The sequence below is a fragment of the Tinamus guttatus genome, unplaced genomic scaffold (genome assembly GCF_059628265.1).
Source record: "Tinamus guttatus ecotype Peru unplaced genomic scaffold, ASM5962826v1 Tinamus_guttatus_pri_ptg000548l, whole genome shotgun sequence".
NCBI lineage: Eukaryota > Metazoa > Chordata > Aves > Tinamiformes > Tinamidae > Tinamus > Tinamus guttatus.
The window spans coordinates 1,693,471-1,714,470 of NW_028289082.1; the positions used below are offsets into that span (position 1 = coordinate 1,693,471).

A 21,000-nucleotide genomic window follows, 5' to 3' on the forward strand; every position below is an offset into this window, starting at 1 on the left:
TGTCCCTGCTGGAGCAGGGGTTGCACTGGGTGATCCCTAGAGGTCCCTTCCAACCTCAACCGTTCTGGGATTCTGTGATTGAGGGTTGACAAGGACCTGTGCAGATCATCTTGTCCAACCCCTCTGCTCAAATAGAGTCACCTAGAGTAATTTGTCCAGGATTCTCTCCACGTGGCTTTTGAATATCTCCAGGTGTGGTGGCTCCACAGCCTCTCTGGGCAACCTGTTTCAGTGCTCAGTCCCTCTCATAGTGAAGAAATTCTTCCTCATATTCACGTGGACTGCTGAGAAGAGCCTGGCCCTGTCTGCTCTACACCCTCACTGCAGATACTTGCACACACTGGTGACATGTCCTCTCAGTCTTCTTTTCAGAACAGGCCCAGCTCTGTCAGACTTGCCCGGGTACTCCAGTCCTTTCATCATCTTAGTACCCTCTGGTATTAAGATGGTACCAGAGGTACTGGTACTAATGCTCAGGTGCATCAGGCACTCCTCCCAGTTTTGCATCATCAACAAACTCGCTGAAGGGACCACTCTGTGCCTTTATTCAGGTTGCTGATGCGCAGGTGGGGCAATATTGTGCTCAGGATTGACCTCTGAGGGACACAGCAAAGCTGCAGGTCTCCAACTGGACCCTGTCCCACTCATCACAGCTGAGCTCGGCCCTCAGCTGCCTCTGTCAACCTCTCTGTCCCCACACCTGGCCTGTACTGCCTGAGTTGGCACCTCCTTCCTGAAACCCACTTGTCCATTGGTTTGATCCAGTTGTCTTAAGCCTCCAGCAAAGTCACGTCCAAGTTCCCAGACTAAGCTTGACCCAAATCTCCTACTTTTGAGCCTATTCCAAAGACATTTCATTGCCTTGATATCCCGGTGCTCAGGCAGGCCAGATCCTCACCACAGCTGCTCGCTGGGTTTGTATCATGAGTTAGTGTGCCCTATTTCTAACTCACCTTTCCTTAAAGAGGTTTTAAGGCATTACCACATCCAGCAAGGTGGGATAGGGGCCGTTATGAGGCAACATAGACTGTAATCAGCCCTATGGATTATTCCCAAGAAGGGAAATGCAAGAGAAACCCAGACGTGTGGTTGCATGTGCTTTTGTACTAAACATCACACAGACAGTGAGTATTGGATGAGTGAGTTAGGGGTGGTTTTTATCCTAATCCGGGGGAGGGTAGAACAACTACAAGGAGAGGTTTTGGCCAGTACCATAATTACAGCTTTGATAGGTGTGCACAAGCTTTTAATGTGGTTCATTTTGTATCATGGACAACAAGAAGCAACTGTAAAAGCTTCAGCTCCAACGCGTGTTCCAGGAGCCCCCCACAGGTTTGTATTTTGTGATATTGTTAGTATTTAACACAAATAGCTCTCCAGGCTGTGTTTAACTGCGTAATGCTCTTGCCAGCTCAGTTGCATCTTGTAGCTGTAGCGCAAAAGATCAGGCAATAAACTCCGGACTTCTGGCGTTGACTCCTCCTTCCAGCTGGGCTCTCCATAGTGGCTTAATCTCTCCTGCGCTGAAGCCGCAGACTTTTCCATAAATCTTTCCTCCTGATCTCTCTCCAGCAGCAAGCCAGGAATTGGCTGACAGCTTTGCCAGCCATTGAAGCTTCCATCTCTCCTGCTGACTTTCCACTGCAAAGGCAGACAGGGGGCACAGGCTCCGTGCTGCAGTTCAGCCTTTGCCGTTGAGCTCTGTAGGGCTTCTAGCGAGTCCTTCCCTGAAACCACATCCTTTGAGCTGAATCCGATCAAGATCAGCTGGAGAAGCAGGGATATCTGATCCATGGCAGTCGGGGGTGAGCCTGGTGGCTGAGCTGAACTGAGCTGCAACTTATAGGGCCTGTCAAGCTGGCAGTCGTTGCCTTCAGAAGAACCAAATCTGTTTTAAAAAAGTCTCCGCTGTGCAGATAATTAGAGATTTTAATTTAGCGAGGCAGAAACGCTGCAGCTGGTGGCGTGAGGAGCCAGGCCGTTTGCTGCAGTAGAGCTTGGAACGTAAGATCTGTTGCGTTCTCCTCGTGTCGTACGAGTCAGCTCCGAGTGTGCTTTTCCCTTTCCTCTGAGCTTGGAAGAGGAGAGAGGAAAGCCAAGGCTGAGAGGGCACTTGCAGGAAGCTTTATATTTAAGGTTTGTGGCTCTCACTAGCAAATACCAGTCACTTCACTAGTGCTGGCACCTCTGGCATCATCTTTGTGCATTGGCTTGGTGAGGATGGGGTTGGGGGATGAGGTTGAGCCGTGGCAACGCTGCAGCGCGTGGCTGCGGTTGCTGCAAAGAAGTGATCCCCGAGCAGCTTGTTGGAAGCACAGGATGCTCCTTGCGCATTCGCCAGCTGCTGTCTGGGGCCAGAGAAACGTGTGTGTTGGACACGGAATTGCAAAGCATCATCACAGAAATACGCTGCCTTTTCCCAGTCCTGGGATTCTTAATGGAGAGTTGGCTTTCGTGGTGCGTGCTGGTTAGGAAATTGTAATGTAGAGAAGTGTGCGTCTCCTCCAGAAGCCCGAGGTTTTATTTATTTATTTCTGTACTACGATGAATGACACTGTAAAAAGGAAGCATTTATCCTCTGCTTTTTGGGAGAGTTTTGTTCTACGTCGATAATGGCATTTAAAAGCAGAGCAGGGCGTGGGATGGAGCTCTGCTTGTTCTGTGCTTCAGGTATTTCCCATAAATTGGTTTTTCCCACACTCTGCTCTTGGCTGGAAGTCTTTTGGAGTTCCTACACAGATAAGTGTTGTTGCTAGAGCAGTTATAACCCCTGTAAGGTTATATCTTCCTTTTCTCCCAATACAGCACACGTGTGGATTTACACCTCGCCGCTTTGGGGAAAACTGTTGTGGCTGCACTTAATTTTTGGCAAGAGTTGGGTTAAGGTTAGCGTTGATCTTTACATCAAACCCACTAGGATGTGAAAGCACCGAGTCCGCTGCAGCAGGAGCCCTTATATGACCACAACTGTTTGCTTATCAAGATGGGTGCCAAATTACTTAATTTTGTCAGTACTGCTGAGAAGTGCAAAAGTTTTGCAGACTATAACCCAACTGTCAAACCCCGAGCTTGCAGCTCTGTCTTCTCCTTTGATTTCTGCAGGAGGAAAGTGTCTTTTTTCAGCTATTTCCACTTTCTGTATTGTTGATCCCAAGCCTTGCTGATGCTCTGTGGATGCTGCATCAGCATGAGCTTTGCTTTCTTATATTTGGGTAGGAATTCTGCTGCTCTTCTCATGTTATCACCTAAAAGCAGGAAAAAGCTTGTTCAAATTCAGTCTTTTTAAGGAACATCTATGGTGCCTTGGTTTAGATTTTTGTCAGTGTCAAAACCTTCCAATGTAGAGTAAAAATGGATAATGTCTAAGTCTTTTCTTGTTGTTCTTTCATGTATGTTGACTTTCCCTGCAGTCCCTGCTGTTTGTGAATCAAAGGGTACGTTTTCCCATGAGACACAATGGTTGCTCAGTGAATTGATTTCTACCAGCATGGCTTTCCATTTAGCACTAAGACCTCTTTCCAAGGTGTATTAGGGATGGATCGGTGAGCATTTTTATTTTGAAGTCTGCCCATTTGAAATTCATCCTCGCAACTTCACGCTATTTCAGTTTAATTTTGAACCCAACGGGTGGCTGGAAATCTGTGTGTTTCAGAGCCTAATGTACTTCTGTGTGATTTTTCTCTCATTTTCTTTTTCCAGTGTCGTGACGTAAGGACGAGAGAGGTTGGAATTCAAGAAATTCACCATAAAGTGAGACCTTATCAGGTAGGATTTGTCTATTCTGCAGGAGTTTGCGTCCAACGCAGTTTGTTGTATGTGTTTGGCATGGAGGCATTGGGACCCATTTGCTGCACATCCAAACCTGTGGTTTGCCATGGTAACTGACTCCAATTTTTCATTTCTATTCTCTCCAGCTTTGGATGCTTTTTGTTTGGGCACAGTCACGCGTTGAAATTTATGGACCACCATGTTCAGTAAAATGACTGGAGCCACCAGTTATTTCACCAGCAGGTTTGCTGTAGCAAAATAAACAGTTTTTCTTTTTCTGCTGCTGTTTAGCCTTTCCCCACTCCATACGGTTACAGATTTGGACTTAGGAGATATCCAAAAGGCTGTGTGCTCATGCTGAACAGGATTTAATATTCAGCAGGCTGAACTTGCAGTCTTTTGTGTCCGCGTGCGTGTTTATATGGACACAAACTGTAATAGACCTCTGCATTCATCTGTATATACTCATATGTGAGTAGATCTTCTTAGCATATGATACAGTTGTGATTTTTTTGTTTTTCCTTTTTCTTTCTGAAATCCTAAAATAGTCCTCAAAAAAGATTACCGTGCGTATTTTAAAGAAAGGGAAATTATATGCAGCTGAATTTCAGTCATCCAATTTAGGCGACTAATTCCCTAGCTCATTTCAGTTATGAGAAGGGATGAGTCCTTTTAGAAAATGATCAGGATGTCCCTGGCTGCGTTTGGGAGCTGAGGACATGAACCTTCTAAGCTTGGGGTGGGATCCACCTTGGTATATGTGATACAGAGGCCACTACGTGATGCCCTGGAAGTTTCTCTTCCTGCTTCTTGGCTGACAGCAAGATGAAGATGTCTCCTCAGTAAACATCTAAAGCTGGGGAAGATGGATCCAACATATGGTGACTCAGACAAATTTGGGAAAACAAAACCAGTAATCTCTCCTGTTCTGTCACTTGTGCTGCCTCTCAAATTAATGATGGTGCTGTTAAAATCCAGCTCGCTGTCTCTCATTTCCCCTGGAGGGTTTTAGAGTTTGTCAATCATATATTGCCTCTTCCTTCCAACGTGGATTCCTCGTGGCAGACGGAAGATGCTGCTGTGGAAAGCTGAATCAGGACGACGCTTGCGTAGCTCTCCCCTCTTCCGTGCGATGGGCACCTGTTGGTTACCCTAAATGCAGGTGGCTGAACTGGAATCAGGCTTTCTGTGCCTCAGCACAGAGAGGGGTTACTTGCAGAGCTCCCCAACTTGCATTTTGGAAGTTCTCCTGGTGATTTCGGCTTCAGGGAGGCTCTGAAGCGAGGTGCCAAAAGTTAGATAGCGTGAATATTTGCAGTGCTTGGAATCTGGGTGATGTTCTCCCTTTGCAAATTGGATGTTACTGGGAGCCATTCTCTGGTTTTGATGCTGCCATTATTTGGAGTCAGGTGGAGGGGAATCCATCATGGAAATGGGTTCTGAACCCAAGCAAATTATCTCATTCTTCTCTCATTCTTATCAGATTTCCCCAAGAACTCAGGCTGTACAAGTGTATTTGTGCCTCGGCCATGCAGCCTTTCTGCTCCCCTTATCTAATCTGTGGTCATTTCACAAAATATCTTCCAAAGATGTCTGTTGTCTGCAGTGCTAATCTGATTTAAATTGTAAATGTCTTGGGTAGTTAGCAAATAGCTTATCACAGGGTTTTCAAAGCAGTGTTATGTTGAATCTTGCCTTTGTTAAGCTCGTCTCCGTGAGTGGCAGGAGGATGTCATTATCTAGTCTCTGCAAAATTTATCATGACAGCAAGCGAGAGGAATTCTGAAGACAGTGTAATTTTTCATGTGCTTTTGGCTAATGACAAGGTATGATGTTTTCCTTGTCTTTGAAAGTAAACAACCCATCCTTTTGATAAGAGAGGCTATCATGTCAGATCTAAAAGTAATTAGTTCCTTCCTATAATTAGTTGCACTTCATGCAACCCCTTTTTGTTAAGGATCAGTAGGCTGTATGGTTTTTTTTATATATAGGTATATAATGATGGTGTGTCTGCTTTTAAAAGTATTCTGAATCTTTTTTTTTAATCAATTTGAAATAGATTACTTGCCCATAGCTACTTATTTACAGGCCTGCCTCTAAGCTGCCTTTTCAATTAATGGCATTTTTCCACAGCCTCCGAGGATATTGGCTTGCTCTTAGAAGTGGTTAAAGCTGCACAGAGCTACGTAATAGTCTTAAAACGCTGTCGTGAGAGCTTGCTGAGAGGAGCTGCTGGAGTGAAGGCTTCTGAGAGGTGAGGGGCAGCGAGCGGGGCTGCCTTGACACTAATGCAGGTTTCTATCTGCAAGAGGCAGAGGCTGCTGTTTCTGCGAAATAAATGCCTTTTCAATCAAGATAGTTATCTCCATGTGGAGCCTTAGTAGGGATAAGACAGGTTTTTTGGTTTGGGGTTTTTTTTTAGCTGCTTTAGGTCAAGAGTGTCGTCTCCATGTGGGATTTTCCTTTATTAGAGCGAGTCTAGCAAAGCTTGTGCCAGCCTTTAATAGGATTGCGAGCTGAGGTGGTGATCTGCCCTGCAAGGAGGGTTATTCTTACCCCGCTCACAGGGTGCCTGGGGACAAGGGACTGCCACCCGCCGGGCACCGGCCCCTGCGTCTCTCCATGCCCAGGCAGGTGAGGAGGGCAGCAGGTCTCAGCCTGCTTCACCTCAGTGTGCCCCAGGATAAAGCCTGGCTGCGGAGAATCGCTCCTCGTTCCTCCTTGCAAGTGTCTTTGGGATGGAAAACGCATAGCGGGGCATGGAGGCCTGCTGGGCTCCACGCAATAGACTGATTTCCCTCCCTTTTTTTCCTTAGGAAAAGGCTGTGAATTCTCAGATCTTGCTGAACTCTTAGCATGGCCGTGTTTTTCAGTATTTCTTATTCTTCCCTTTTTTATATCAGCAATGAGCTTCACCCTAACCCCTTCTCCTATGAGGAGAGGCTGAGGGAGCTGGGCCTCAACCTGGAGAGGGGACCTGAGCAGTGTCTAGAAGTACCTCAAGGGAGGCAGTGAGGAGGATGGGGCTGGCCTCTTTCCACTGGTGGCCACTAACAGAACTAGAGGAAACAGCCAGAAACTGAAGCACCAAAAGTTCCCCAGGAACTTAAGGAAAAATTTCTTCCCAGTGAGGGTGCCAGAGCACTGGAACAGGCTGCCCAGAGAGGTTGTGGAGTCTCCTTCTCTGGAGATCTTCCAAACCCGCTTGGACGCAGTCCTGTGCCACGTGCTCTAGGTGACCCTGCGTGTGCAGGGGGTTGGACTAGATGGTCTCTAGAGGTCCCTTCCATCCTTAAGCATTCTGTGATTCTACGATTCTCCCCAGCGAGCTCAGTGGTGGCACCGCAGCGTCGGAGCGCTGTGTGGATCTTGTCCCCCCCTCGTTTTCCCCAACGCTTCTGCTTTGCTCCTGGAGCTGGTCGCTAGCAGGAGACTCCGCGGGCCACCGTTTGCCAGCGGAATTTGGCACATCCGCAGACATCTGTTTGGGTGCTCGCCCCACGAGCCCTGCGTCAGTGCTGAAACGAGCCCTGCTCTGCAGGCAGCAAGGGCTCGAATCCTTCGTCATGGAGCGCCGTAGGGAGGCAGCAGGGTCCCTCGTGTCTTTTTAATTATTTTTGTTCAGTAAACAAATCTTAATTCATGGATTTCTGGGCATTAGAGATTTGCAGTAAAATAGCGAAGCTCCTTTCCTGAGGCTATGTAGAGAGGAGGACAGTGAGGTGCACGTTGGGGTCAATCCTGTGCCGTGCTGTCCGGAGGGAAGCATTGGAAATGCCAGCAAAGCTCCTGCTTGCAGGGCATCTCTTGTGGTCAAAGGAGTCTCTCTGATGATGGCAGGTAAGTCTACGTGATGGTTCAAATGGGGTTTGCTTTAATAGTCCTCCTCTTGCTGATTCCCCATTTGGAGAGCATCAGAGCGCTCTTGGAGCACCCAAACTTCAGTCCTTTTGGATGGAGGAGCCTTCCAGAAGAGCAGCTGATGTTCTCCAGCTGTTAGCGGGTGCCCAGTTCATGGGATGAGACTAGAACTGGTCTGTTCTGAAAATCCCCACGCGTGTGTTGTGTTTATGTGATGCTCAGGCATTGCAAACCAAGAGGGGCTGCCACCCGCGTGTTGAGCCAGCCAAGGTGAGCAGTTGGGTCTGCTCCCCCGGTGCTCGGGTGGCCGAGGGAACCCTCACAGCAAGGCTGGGTAGCTAGTCCAGCTCACCAGCTCAACTCCAAGCCCAAGTGCTGTGACTCACTGTGTCACCAGAGATGTGGCTTCGTCGTCATCATCAACAAGATACATTAAATTAACTGAGTGTTAACTCTGCTACGTTATATCAGATCTGATCTGATCTCACATTGCCTTAGGGAAGCCTGATCTTGTGTCATTTCTTAGGTCATGGGCCTTGATGATGCTCCCTGTGATGCTAAGTTTCCTTCTCTGAAAAACAGGTTTTCCTGCATTTTGCTCTCTTACCTATCAGTTACCCGTTAGAGCTTCTAGGTGACCTGCAAAACTAATTTCTCCTGCCCAGGCAGAGTCTTTCTCATATTCTCCATAGGCAGTCAAGCCTTTGCTTTTCCCTTCTCCTTGTTGTGGTCTTCAGAAGTGCCTTTGTCTAGATTGTCATCAATAAATGAGGTTCAAGGCAAGTAATACTTTGTTACTGGTCAGTTATCAGAGTACTTGTCCCCATGGTTTGAGTGTCTCCATCAATATCTGAGCACTCACTGCTGAGCTCTAAAGTGCAAATGCACTTCATGATGCATTGCAAAAACTTCTGGGACTTCTTAGTCAACGCCAACCGTCTCAGATCTGCTCCGTTACACTGTCCCGATCATTAATTCATAACTAGGAAAGGGAGTTGACTGCTGCTTAGAAAACCACAGGTTTTAGACACTTCAAGCCTTTTCTTTTGCAGAACAGGGGAGATGTGGCCTAAGTGCAGGTTCACTGAAGGCAGGTGTGAAACTGCTCCTTGTGCTTTAGCTCATCTATAATTAGGAGTAGAAGCTCAGCGCGAGTCCCTTGGTTAGTGGAAAGAGCTGTTGTCCTCATTGATTTTAAAGGAATTATGAAACTCAAGTAGTGTAAGGAAAATAGTTTTATAATTCTGACTCACCAGCTAGCTCTATGGGTCATGAACCTTTCTGGAGAGCTCGCATGGGCATGGAAGACTAGTTTTATCCTGTTGGCAAATATATTTCTATTAAAATAGTCACATGCTTTAATATGACTGTGGTAATAGCTCCTTCGGTTCTTATCCATTACTGCTAAAATCCATCTAGAATTAAATTGGGCTTTAAGAAAGCACTTTGTGTTTTCTCTGAATCATAATAATTTATGGATCCATGAAATTGGTTTTGGTCTGTTCAACGTGTCGCTTAAGTATTTTTCCCAAGTTTCTCTTTTCTCTCCTTGTCTTTGTGCTCTTCGCTGCGTGTTTTCGTTGACCAGATTGAATTAGTTAGAAGAGATTATGTGGCCAATGGTGGCTGGGAGACCTTCCTGTCCTATGAAGACCCGGAGCAGGATATCCTGGTGGGCCTCCTGCGCCTGCGGAAGTGCTCGGAGGAGTCATTCCGAGCGGAGCTGAAGGGAGGCGTCTCCATAGTCCGGGAGCTGCACGTGTACGGGAGCGTGGTCCCGGTGAGCAGCCGGGATCCCTCCAAATTCCAGCATCAGGTACTCCAAGACATCTCGGATTTTCCCTGTGCCTCTTCCTCATCCCTCCCCATTCTAATCAGTGCGAAATGGTATTCAATCTTTGATATCCATGCACATGTTTGGGTTATAGTCTGCTGCAGGAGGAAGAGAATTGAAATCAAGGCTTTTCTTGTATTTCACATGCTAAAATTCCTGTTGCTCCTGGGTTTTTGCTAGTGTGATTGAGTTTAGGCCCTGGTAGATTTTAAGCCTGAAGATTGAGCTTTTTAAAAAAGCAATCACTTTGTCCTCTGTGCCAAAAACGCTCGGGGCTGAGGGTTTAAATTAACTTCCTTGTATTTAATAATCTTTCCCTGAGTATATGCATTAAGATGCAATTTCGTTGGACAGCGATGACGTATGGCCACAAGGCAGCAGCTGGGGAGAAAAAAAAAGGTTTCCGCTGTAAAATAGTAACGTTTCAAAATCTAGGAAGGGCAAAAGGTGGTAATCCCAAATGATTAAAAAAAAAAATAAGGGGGGGGGGGGAAGAAAAATCCATTCACAGTTACCAGCTACGAACATTAAAATAAGCTGGAAATTGAGATTTCACAGCATATGACGCACTGATGTTCATTCAGAAGAGCCACTGTTCAAGAGGTTAAGCAGAAACTGCTCTCCTCAATTGGTGAGGACAATTTCTGATTAGAAGAACGTTTTCAGGTTGAAGGGTTGTGTGCATTATTTAAAATGCCTACAAGTATTAAATGTTCTTAGAATTAAGTCACATCCAGTTCAGTTTCACCACAGCCCGAGCCTGTACATCTTGTCAGGCAAATACACAGACAAAGAGCCCAGCGTAACTCCCGCATCCTAATATTAGATGTGAATTAATCCAACCAGCCATTGGGAGTATTGAACCACCTAACTTGTTAAATAGGGTGGAAAAGCTGTTCTTGTTGGGAAGCGTTGGGATTCCAGCGGCGTTCCTGCCCCTCGGTGTTATCGGGATCTTCTGCACCTTGTGCTTTGGCAGCTCCTGTTTCTCCCTCATCCCGTGAAGCCGGACACGAGTCTGTCCCTGCAAGAGGCCCACGGGTCCCCCAGCCACGTCCCACACCAGCTTTTGTCTTTACCTGCAACAATGTTTTGAGCGTTCCTGCGCCAAAAATAGGAGTCTGCTGGGTCTGTGTTAGTGTTTGAAATGGGACCTTGCTTCTATTTTCCTATTTTAACTGGATTTTTGTTTTCTTCCTTTTTTTTCCTTCCACTATAGGGATTTGGTATGTTGCTGATGGAGGAGGCAGAAAGAATAGCCAAAGAGGAGCACGGGTCATGGAAAATTGCTGTTATTTCAGGTACCTTGCTTTATCCTTTTCCTTTTTTCCTTTATTTTTCCCCCCCACCCCTTTCCTAACTTAATCTGAAAATGAAGCCACTGCAGCCAGCACCACTGCTGTGACCATTCATCGTATTAGGCAGAAAAAGGAGCATCTGCAGCTGCTGCTTAGCCAGGCAGTCAAGCTCCAGCCTCACTTTGCCCAGCACAACACTGTTATTGGGAACAACATGCCAGAGGACACGCCGTGGGGATCCCTCCTGCTCCTGGCTCCGAAGGAGCCCGGCTGCGTGACTGGAGGGTTCCTCCTCCTCCCAAAGCTGCTGTTTCTGAGCTTGCTGCTTTGGCCCTGTCGCAGGTTGTTCCCATTCAGGGCTGCTTTCCTGAATTTAGGAGCATAGGAAATTGTCAGCCTCCCTTTTATAGAAAATTGTCCCCTCCCTTGGAGAGGGTTTCTGCAAGTCCCGTCGTTACGGTGGGCAGTTGTGCTTTTAGGATACATTAAACGTTATCAGGAGGGAGGATGCTGGCTAGGAAAGAGCTGCAGCCCCTTTTCCCACTTCATTTTTCCAAGCAACGTGACTAAGAAAGGCAGCATCAGCCCGTGGAGTCGCGTGGGTGCAGTCAAGGTCAGGGCTGCCTTTGGTTATTGGTACCACTCTCACATCAGTAACTTATAGTAGCTATAGGAAGCTTTTATGGGTTGTATGACTAAGCACACTGGCAAACTGGAAGAAGAAACTCTTGTTGGCATAAGATGCCTTTATCCTGGGGGACTATAGCATAAAAGCTGTAATACAGGAGTCAGTCTGAATGGGGAATTTCATACAATTAACAAATGTCCATCCCAGGTCTGTGACAATAAGGAAGAAGCACAAAAGTGAAAATAGCTTCTCTTTTTGGCTAGTAGCCTCTGGGCTTGGGATGCCCAGAGAGAGGAAGCAGCAATTTCTCTGTGCTAAAGAACACTTCTCTTGACAAGAACAGAAAAAGTACAGCAAATATTTAGAAAAAAATGACTTATCGAAGTATTTGTGTTACTAATTTTAGCAAACAGATGTGATAAAATATATTCTGCATGCAGACACAGTACAAAAAAAATCTGTCTTGCTGCATACGTAGTTTGTGGTATCTTACCAAGACCTTGTCTGTGTTTTTTTTCTGGGGTGCAAAGCATGGTTTTGTGCAAGGTGTCTATAGAATAGAATACTAGTGCATCTGCAAAGAGCAGAAGCTTTCCAGCTGTTTCCTTGGAGATGTTACCACCCGGGTTTCAGTTCTCCTGTTGGTTTTATCCGAAGGAAAAAATGCAGCCAGGAATTCTTTCTCTGTTGAAGGATGAACTTGTTTTTGCTCGTGTTGATTCCAAAATACATGCCTCATCTAGGAACCCCTTCACAAGGTCAGGTCTCTGACACACTGCAGAATTTTGACCCCTGTCTAGAGAGAAGTTTTTAATGGAGAGCTGCTTTAAAAGTGTCTCTCTGCAGGCCTGTCTGTCTCATTAATACTGTAGGTTTTCATTAATGATTTTTTTTCAGTGTGTCCTTTAACTCTGTCCTTTTTCAGTGTTATTTTTCAGCCTGCCACTTTCCAGCTGCATCAATACTAGTCAGCTAAATAGGGGTTTTGAGTATTGGCTGTAGGTTAGAGCTCAACTGTAAGATGATCAGTCGCCGTTCAGCTCGGGTTAGAATTCACCTTATTCTGTACAACATCCAGCACAGCCAACACAGTTACAAGCAGCTATGAAAAACACAAAGGAAAGGAAAAATCCTGGCCGATGTGCACATTAGAAACCTGTCTCCCCGTGCAGGTTGTTGTTGACAAAGGTGGTATTCAACATTTCCTGACAGCTCCGACTGTGCCCATTAGGTCTCGCTCGTTAGAAACCCCTTTCCTTCATGGCAGAGCATGTTAGCTGTCAGAGCCAATTTTCCTTTTGTCCAGACTCCTCAGGGGGTTTGAAACATAATCTTATCTCCTCTTACTCTGCTTGCCTCCTTTTGCACATATAAGCTAGTAAATACGATTAATTAAAAAAAAAAAATCATTTCACTTTCCCAGGAATATCCCCTGCCCCAGGTGTCCCATTTCTTGCTTCAGAAAGAGCTGAATCTGTTTCCCCTTCAGGGCTGATTCGGAGGCATATTTCAGGGTGAAATATTCCCATTTTTATATTCTGTATCAGGCAGTGCTGCGAAATAACTCACTGCAAACATGTAAATGGGAAGCAAATGAGTAATTCATGATTGCCTCCCGATGAAGATCAGTAGGGCCATAATGATCAGTTTGGGGTGACTGATCCCAGCATCCTTCTTCCAAGCACACCGCAGCAGTCAGGAATCCACAACCACGAGGCTGTGAATAGAAATTAAACTAATGCCACCTCTTCCCCGTAGTCTCCACGAGAGATAAAATCATTTATTGTGTTCGATGAGTCACCTCCCAGTCTGTTGGTGCTGCTCGAGCACGCTGTCTCATGTGTTTAAGGAAACTGTGCTACTCTTGCCTTTGCCTTTTTGCAGTTACGGGTAAAAAGGAGGATTAGAACTTTCTAAAAGTAAAACGATGCATCATACCCGAGTTAAATTCAGCTACAGTGAACAACATATTAAGGGGGAGAAGCAACTGAGCTGGCATATAAATCCAAGGTAAAGCTTCGGGACACTTTCAGGGGTACTCTAAAGCATCTAATTCACTCATGTAAGTAGGCTCTTGGTCAGCCCACAAGTGATAAATTACTTGAGTAATGAGTGTCTCCTATGGGATGTTGATTCACGGGCTGCCTTGGAGGTTGCCGAGTGCCAGGGGAGCTCAGCCCTCGGTTTGGGAGCGTTGCTGGGAGGACTGAGGGGCTTGGGACCATGCCCGGGTTTGCTTATTGTTAGAAATGCCATTTTTCATAGCCATAATGAGTGAAGGAGAGGCCCAAGATAAGTGACAAGAATGGGAATGTTAACAAACTTCCTTGCTGATGCTTCTCTCTGCTTCACATTGATGGCATTTGGGGGAAAACTAACCAGAGCTACAACACTGATTAGAGGGATTTGCAAGAACCAAGGCTAAACCTGCCCTAGCAGCTTATTGCTGTGGAACAGCTACTGTGTGCAGTCCTGTAGTTCTTAAGAAACTTCAGTTCTGAAGATCTGGTGGTGTAACAGCTTTTAAAATAAGATTGATTTCTGTATTAAGATTTCAGTATGGGCATGAGCAGGAATGCCACTGTGCTTCATTCTGCAAGGGGCTTTTGGTAGGAAGCTTTTTCTCTTAATATAGCTCTTTGTATGATCTTTTATAGCCACATAATGCAGACTGGAGGCTTTCAGCTCCCTCGCAGCCACTCTATTTGAGTGTCATGTTTTGGAAAGAGAAAACCTTTCTTGATTTGTTAAGGCCAGTGCACACATTCCTAGGTAGTGCTTTTTGCGGTGTTAAATCCCTCCCTGTTATTTTTATTGATTGATTTGTTTTATATTCTCAAACTGTGGTCAGGTGAGTGTATCCTCGTGGTGTTCACTCCCTACCCTCTGTGCTCGTGGATGCTCTGTCAAGTTTTTTGCCTTTTCAAAACAGGAATGTTCCTCGGAGTGGGCAGAGAGCCAGCAGAAAGACAGACCTTACAGGAAATCCAGAGGGCAGGAATTGAACGTATCGGGTTTCCTCCTCTGGGCTTCCCCCTGCTTTATAAAACCCCCAAACTCCCCAAAACACTCGAATTCTGAGATCAGGCAGATACAGAAATCAGATTCATGAGGAAATGAAGGCGATTGCTGTACTGGTGACTGCACCACGCAGCGGCGTAAAGAGTGTTGAATCAAATTGGGAGCAATAGCAGTTATGAAGGATTAATAAATAATCTAGTTTTCTTTCATGGGAGGCTGACACTTTGTCTCTGGTTCACCAGTTTGGGCTCCTGGGTAGCATTTTTGCCTCTCATCAGCTGGGATGGTCCCAGCCGGAGCAGGGTGAGGAGCTCTCCCCATGCCAGGAGTTGAGGTCGGATTTGAGGTGAGCAGCCTCACCTCCGTCCCCGGAAAAGTGATGGAACGGCTCATACTGGCCGTTGTCTCCAGGCACATGGAGGACAAGAAGGTGCTCAAGAGTAGTCAGCATGGATTCACCAAGGGAAAATCTTGCCTGACTAACCTGATAGCCTTCTATGATGAAATGACCGGCTGGATAGACGAGGGGAGAGCGGTCGATGTCGTCTATCTCGACTTCACCAAGGCTTTTGACACCGTCCCTCACAACATCCTCCTGGGCAAGCTCCGGAAGTGTGGGATAGATGAGTGCACAGTGAGATGGATTAGGAACTGGCTGGATGGCAGGGCCCAGAGAGTGGTGATCAGCGGTGCAGAGTCTAGTTGGAGGCCTGTGGCTAGTGGGGTCCCCCAGGGGTCAGTCCTTGGTCCAGTCCTGTTCAATTTATTCATCAATGACCTGGATGAAGGCACAGAGTGCTCCCTCAGCAAGTTTGCTGATGATACCAAACTGGGAGGAGTAGCCGATACCCCAGAGGGCTGTGCTGCCATCCAGAGGGACCTGGACAGACTGGACAACTGGGCGGTGAAAAACCTCATGCAATTCAACAAGGCCAAGTGCAAGGTCCTGCACCTGGGGAGGAATAACCCCAGACACCAGTACAGGCTGGGGACCGACCTTGTGGAGAGCAGCTCTGCAGAGAAAGACCTGGGTGTCATGGTGGACGACAAGCTGACCATGAGGCAGCAGTGTGCCCTCGTGGCCAAGAAGGCCAATGGGATCCTGGGGTGCATTAAGAAGAGCGTCTCCAGCAGGTCGAGGGAGGTGATCCTGCCCCTCTACTCAGCCCTGGTGAGGCCGCATCTGGAGTACTGTGTCCAGTTCTGGGCTCCACAGTACAAGAGGGATGTGGAGCTGCTGGAGAGAGTCCAGCGCAGGGCTACGAGGATGATCAGGGGCCTGGAACATCTGCCCTATGAGGAGAGGCTGAGGGAGCTGGGCCTGTTCAGCCTGGAGAAGAGAAGGCTGAGAGGGGATCTAATCAGTGTATATAAATACCTCAAGGGAGGGAGTGCAGAGGACGGTCATGGTCTCTTTTCAGTGGTGGCCACTGATAGGACTAGAGGAAATGGCCGGAAACTGAAACATCAAAAATTCCATAGGAACTTAAGGAAAAATTTCTTAACAGTGAGGGTGACAGAGCACTGGAACAGGCTGCCCAGAGAGGTTGTGGAGTCTCCTTCTCTGGAGATCTTCAAAACCCGCTTGGACGCAGTCCTGCGCCACGTGCTTTAGGTGTCCCTGCGTTTGCAGGGGGGTTGGACTAGATGATCTCTAGAGGTCCCTTCCAACCCTAAGCATTCTATGATTCTATGATTCTATGATTTTTCCTGTCAAGCCCGTTCAAACCAGCGCTGTGCAAACACCATTGCTTCCCGCAGTGCTTCAGAGTACATTAATTTGCACTCCTAGGGAAAGGGGAAAAGCAAAACCAGGGTTTCCCAGCAGACTCTTTCCAAAGCAGCTTGTTCTCCCTGCCCTTCTTGGAGTAAACGGGTTGGGCTGAACGCGTCTCCTCGTAGCCAAGTCTTTGTTCTCAGGGATGCTTCGTTTGCGGCCAGCGAAGGCCAAGGTGCCGCGGGATTTCCCGGGATGGCTGGAGCTTGTGCTACCTTGGAACAAAGGGAACAGGCGCACGGCGCCCGGGAGGCCGCGCGGGCAGCGAGGCGGCGAGCGCCGCTCCGCTCCGCAGCAGCTGCCGGCGGTGCCCGCTTGAATATCACTTAATTTGAAGAGGGCCGGTGGGAGAGCTGCTCTTAATGGGCTATGGAAGGAGCGCGTTTGTGAGGAGAGAGGAGCATCTGAAGCCAGGTCAGGAAGGGCGTTTGGGGGAAATTGGGTCGTGGATGTGATGGGAAAGGCAGGTATTCCGCGCTCGTGTTGTGTGACGCTCCAGTTGTCCCTCTGGGCTTCCACACATTCCCAGAATGCTGGTTTTAAAGCCCGTTCCGTGGATTCTAATGATTGCAAGTACTTCCTTCCCCCCACATCCTCCCCAAAAGTGCACCTGAGGACCTGCATGTTGGACCAAACAACCTCACATCCCACATCGGCAATGGGAGAGCAGTTCTGTCACCCGCTCACGAGAGTCCGAAGGCTCCGTCCGCTCCTCAGCAGGAGGGAGGAGGAGCCCCCCACCACCTAAATCAAAGAGCAAAGTAACAAAGCGAGTGGCTTGTTTATCATGAAGTCGTTGCTCATTTAAGGTAATTTTCTGCATGAGTGGTGCCTTTCTACTCTTCTGATGTGAGTAGTGTATTAGTATGCAGGCTTGGGTAGCTGAATGGTAGACCCTGGAGGCATCACTCCATTATTCAGAGCTCTGGGGAGGTCTGATCTGAAATGTCTGTTTTTCCATTTTCCAGCATTTGTAATTGCATGTGTGTTTTCTCTGCCTTTTGTTGGTTTTGGGTTTTTCTTCTGTTTTTGTTTGTTCGCGTTCAGGAAACCTGCATCTTTTTTTTTTCTTAATTCCACTGAAACAATTTTAAACATCTTCCTCCTCTGCTGTCCACAAGTCCTTAGGCACTGAAAGTGTAGAAACCCTTGGAAAGTTGGAGACCACCATAGGCTGGCTGAATTCATGATTTTCTTTTTCCATTTGGGGAAATGATCATGTTAGAATTCTGTGTTTAACCTCTTCTTCTTTCTTTCTTCTCCTTCCTTTTAGAAGGCTGATGAATGAAACTTTTGGTCCTGTTTTTTTGAGTTGTGGACCTCTATGTTGAGCTGTGGACCTGTATCTCTATCTCTGTCTCTGTCTCTCTGTCTGGGGTGGGGTTCTGGGGCTGTACTGCCCGTTTTGGAGCCTATAAGTCTTGGTGCTTGCCGGGATCCCCTTTGGAGCTGGCAAAGGGCCGCTGCATGCGGTGACTCGAGCGGCTCTTCCCAGAAAGCTGGGAATTTCTTGGAAACTGCCCCGCGTCCGTGTGGGCAGAATGGAATCGCGGAAGGGAGCGACTTGCAGCAACTTCCCTGCGCGCTGCCCTTGTCGGGAAGAACGAGCAGGGGCTGCGGCGGCCGGATCAATATGCGGCCCGTGCCGCCCCGAGCAGCTCGGGGACAGCGTGAAGAGGATGTCACCTCGGCCCCAACCCCGTGTGGCCCCAGGGCTCCGTGAATCGCAGCAAGTCTTCACATCTGATAGCCCCCGAGGGGCTTTTCTGCCTTGCCAGTCCGTGTGCCTGTAAGAGCCGGCGGCGCTTCCTGCCCTCCCGGTGCCCGAGATCCTCGGGGGTGGTTGCAACGGCCCCCACTTGTACCTTGGGGTGGGAGAAGTGAGAAGGTGGATACAGGACAGTCCTCCAACCTCTCCTGTCGTTTCCTTAGCCGTTGCTCCTACCACTGCATTGATTTATTTGCTTGATGTCTCTTAGCTAGTCCCTTCTGGTCCTAATCCTATAGCAGGTGCTTCCATGGGGCATGGGGGGACATGCACAGCACTGACCCCAGGCAAGAAAGTTTCACCTGTGGCTCTTCACTATGGGCCTTTGATTTTGGAGCAGTCACAGATTGGAAGAATTACACTGCTTCATTTGAACAGCACCAGGCATAAGTACATAAAATACAGCATCAAACTGTGAGCTGTTAGTCCTTCCCCCTCCTAAATCAGATAAGCCTAGGCCTCCTGCCTTAATATACTTAATCAAATTAATAGATCATGGGTCCTTGGTCTTTCTCCTAAGCAGCAATTTGATTGCTCTGATGTCATCTTCGCCTTTTGGTAATGATTTATTTACAGTAGCGATGACTGGAGGGATTTGGGTCAGAGCTGTCCAATTACTTGCAATATCTGACAAACAGCGCCACAAGCCGGATACCTCTCTAAAGTACAGAGGTTGCACGTGGCCCTGAGAAGCAGCAGCATTTCCCCGGTCCCTGGAGGGCGTCATGGATAATATAGTTGGATAATATGGAGGCTCCTGCAGAGAGGGACGGCGGTGGCGTGATCAGGTGTCCCCTGGGTGAAAACCCCTTTCTGCTAAACCTTCTACCACAGGCACGTGCAGAGCCACCTCGGCACAGGGAGCTGCCTCCAACCTCCCTTTTTATGGAGAAAACAGTGGCCGGGTTTAAAGGAGGTGACAGCAGCTTCCGGAGCGGCTCCGGAAGCCGAGCCGGCTGCCGGCTCCTCCAAGGGCAAGGCCAGGCGTGCCCGGACCAAACCCGCTCCGGCAGGAAAAGGTGGCTCCGTGGGCACAGCGCGCTCGCTCGGCAGAGCCTTCCGGGCTGCAGCGCGTGCCGTGACGTCCGCGCGCGTTATCTGCGCTGGCATTAGGCGAGCTGGGCTGCTGCCAGCAGGATTTTCGCCTTATCTCTGTCCTGCTCAGCCGAGGGGGCTGGGATTGAGCTCCCCTATTAAGGGCGCCGTTAACGAGCACCCTTTCCTCCCCGCTTCAAGCAGAGGCCTTTTTGTGGTCTCCGGCAGCGTGGGGAGGTGTCTGCAGCCCACCCTGCCCCGTATCCCCGCGCCGCAGCGCGTCCCCGCCGCGCGCCGCTGACGTCGCAGCCTTATCGCGGCGGCCGCTCCGCTCGCGGCTAATTGCTATGCGGCAAGCTGGCGGCGCTCCCCCCGGCCCCGCTTGCCATTTGTGTGCCGTCAAGGAGAAAATTAACATGGACACGGGCCAGGAACGGCTGCTGCCCGCGCGCGCCGGGGGCCCAAGGTGGCGCCGGGAAGGCACCGCGGATTTCTGAATGGGAGCTGCGTAGGAGCAGGGGATGGCCAGAACCCACGGCTCCTCGTTAGCCGCCTCGTCAGGGAAGTGGAGGAGCCAAAGGAGAGGGGGGAATAATCACCCGGAGCGTTCGCACACCCCTCGCTAACTGCTCATCTCTGCTCAGCTGAGCGCTCTCTCTGCAGAGTGCAGATTTTTCAAGGGAAAAGAAATCCTGGCTGCCCTGAGCGGTATCCGTCGAGTACGGGACACCCTTCCAGCAGGGATGCAAACGGCACTGCTGGCCGAGGGCGCTTGCCTTGTGGTTGGAGTCCAGGAGAACACGGGAGCACCCAGGAGTCCTATCGGGAATTTGCCCGAGGGACTTGCGAAGCGACCACGTCCAAAAATGAGAAGAGACCACAAAGAGACCACAAAGGTCTCTACAAAGAGACCACTACCTTCTGGTAGTCAGTAAACCTTTTCTTGGAGTGCTTTGATGCTTTTATATCAGAAACGCGTGAGGTGGGAACCTCCTTTGGGAGGTGAACCTGAAGGTGCGTGTTGCTGTTGAGGGGAACCCAACATCCCAGAGCTGCCCAGGAGGGAGGTGGAGGGTGATCTGCTCTTCCTCGCTGTAGTTCCCGTGGCCAGAAGTCATTAATATCTGATTTAGTGATCTGTGCTATTAAACTGCAGATCTATGGGAGCCTCTTAAATAGCTTTTAGGTACCAAGACGTTATGACGCTAATGATCTCCTGGCTTTGATGAGCAAGATGGGGAGGGCAAACGAAAATGCTGATTTCTGACCTCCCTACACTGGATAAATCCTGAAAGAGATTCCCAAAGTCATGCACGATGGGCCAAAACTTGCTTCAAGAGCGGACGTGGGATGCAGTAGGTGCCCAGGTACCTGCTTGTTTAATGACTGGTAGACTGTATCCATCGAGATTGCTGTGCTGGTGTTTAAAAACCCCAGCACACAGGAGAGCAAATTGGCTGTGAATTCCTCAGACGCTTGGTGAGTCATCCTAAATCCCCAACCTCGCAGTAATACCTTGCCAGATGGGTTGAATTTTTCAGCAACCATCTCTGGAAGAAGCCTCAAGCCATCGCGTAGAGCTCAACTCCCACAAACCCTTAACGTGACGGATTTGGGTTTTAGCAGCAGGAACGTTTCACTCCCCGTCTCTCGCAACGCCGGTGGCCGCACCAGTAGCAGCACTTTATTAAATTGTAGGAGAAGCTCTGTATTAACTCGTAAATATTTAATTTTGCGTGGTTGAGAGTCAAAAGATCTGTTAAATCTGGCTTCATCCGTTGGAGTTAAAGGCACGTTGGCTTGTGGCCTTCCTTCCTCTGGAAGTGGAGGCTGTCGGTGCAGCTGGGTTTGGGCAGGCCTGTTTAGTCATTAATGAAATATTGCCTCTATAATAAAGAGATCAATGAGATGTAATCTCACCATCTGGAAGCTCCAGGATGGTGCCTAACTGATTTTTAAATGACAAAAATCTGTAAATACGAGGGCATCTCCCGTGTGCAAAATAACACC

General features: G+C 48.4%; 1 protein-coding gene across 1 annotated transcript in view; it reads left to right on the forward strand.

The window, feature by feature from the left end:
- Positions 1-21,000, forward strand: part of ELP3 (elongator acetyltransferase complex subunit 3) — a 76,985-nt gene that overhangs the window by 49,856 nt on the left and 6,129 nt on the right. Inside the window, exons 12-14 of the mRNA XM_088534348.1 lie at positions 3,700-3,765; positions 9,218-9,445; positions 10,683-10,764. Coding sequence (XP_088390474.1) covers positions 3,700-3,765; positions 9,218-9,445; positions 10,683-10,764 — 376 coding nt within the window. The remainder of the gene's footprint in view (positions 1-3,699; positions 3,766-9,217; positions 9,446-10,682; positions 10,765-21,000) is intronic.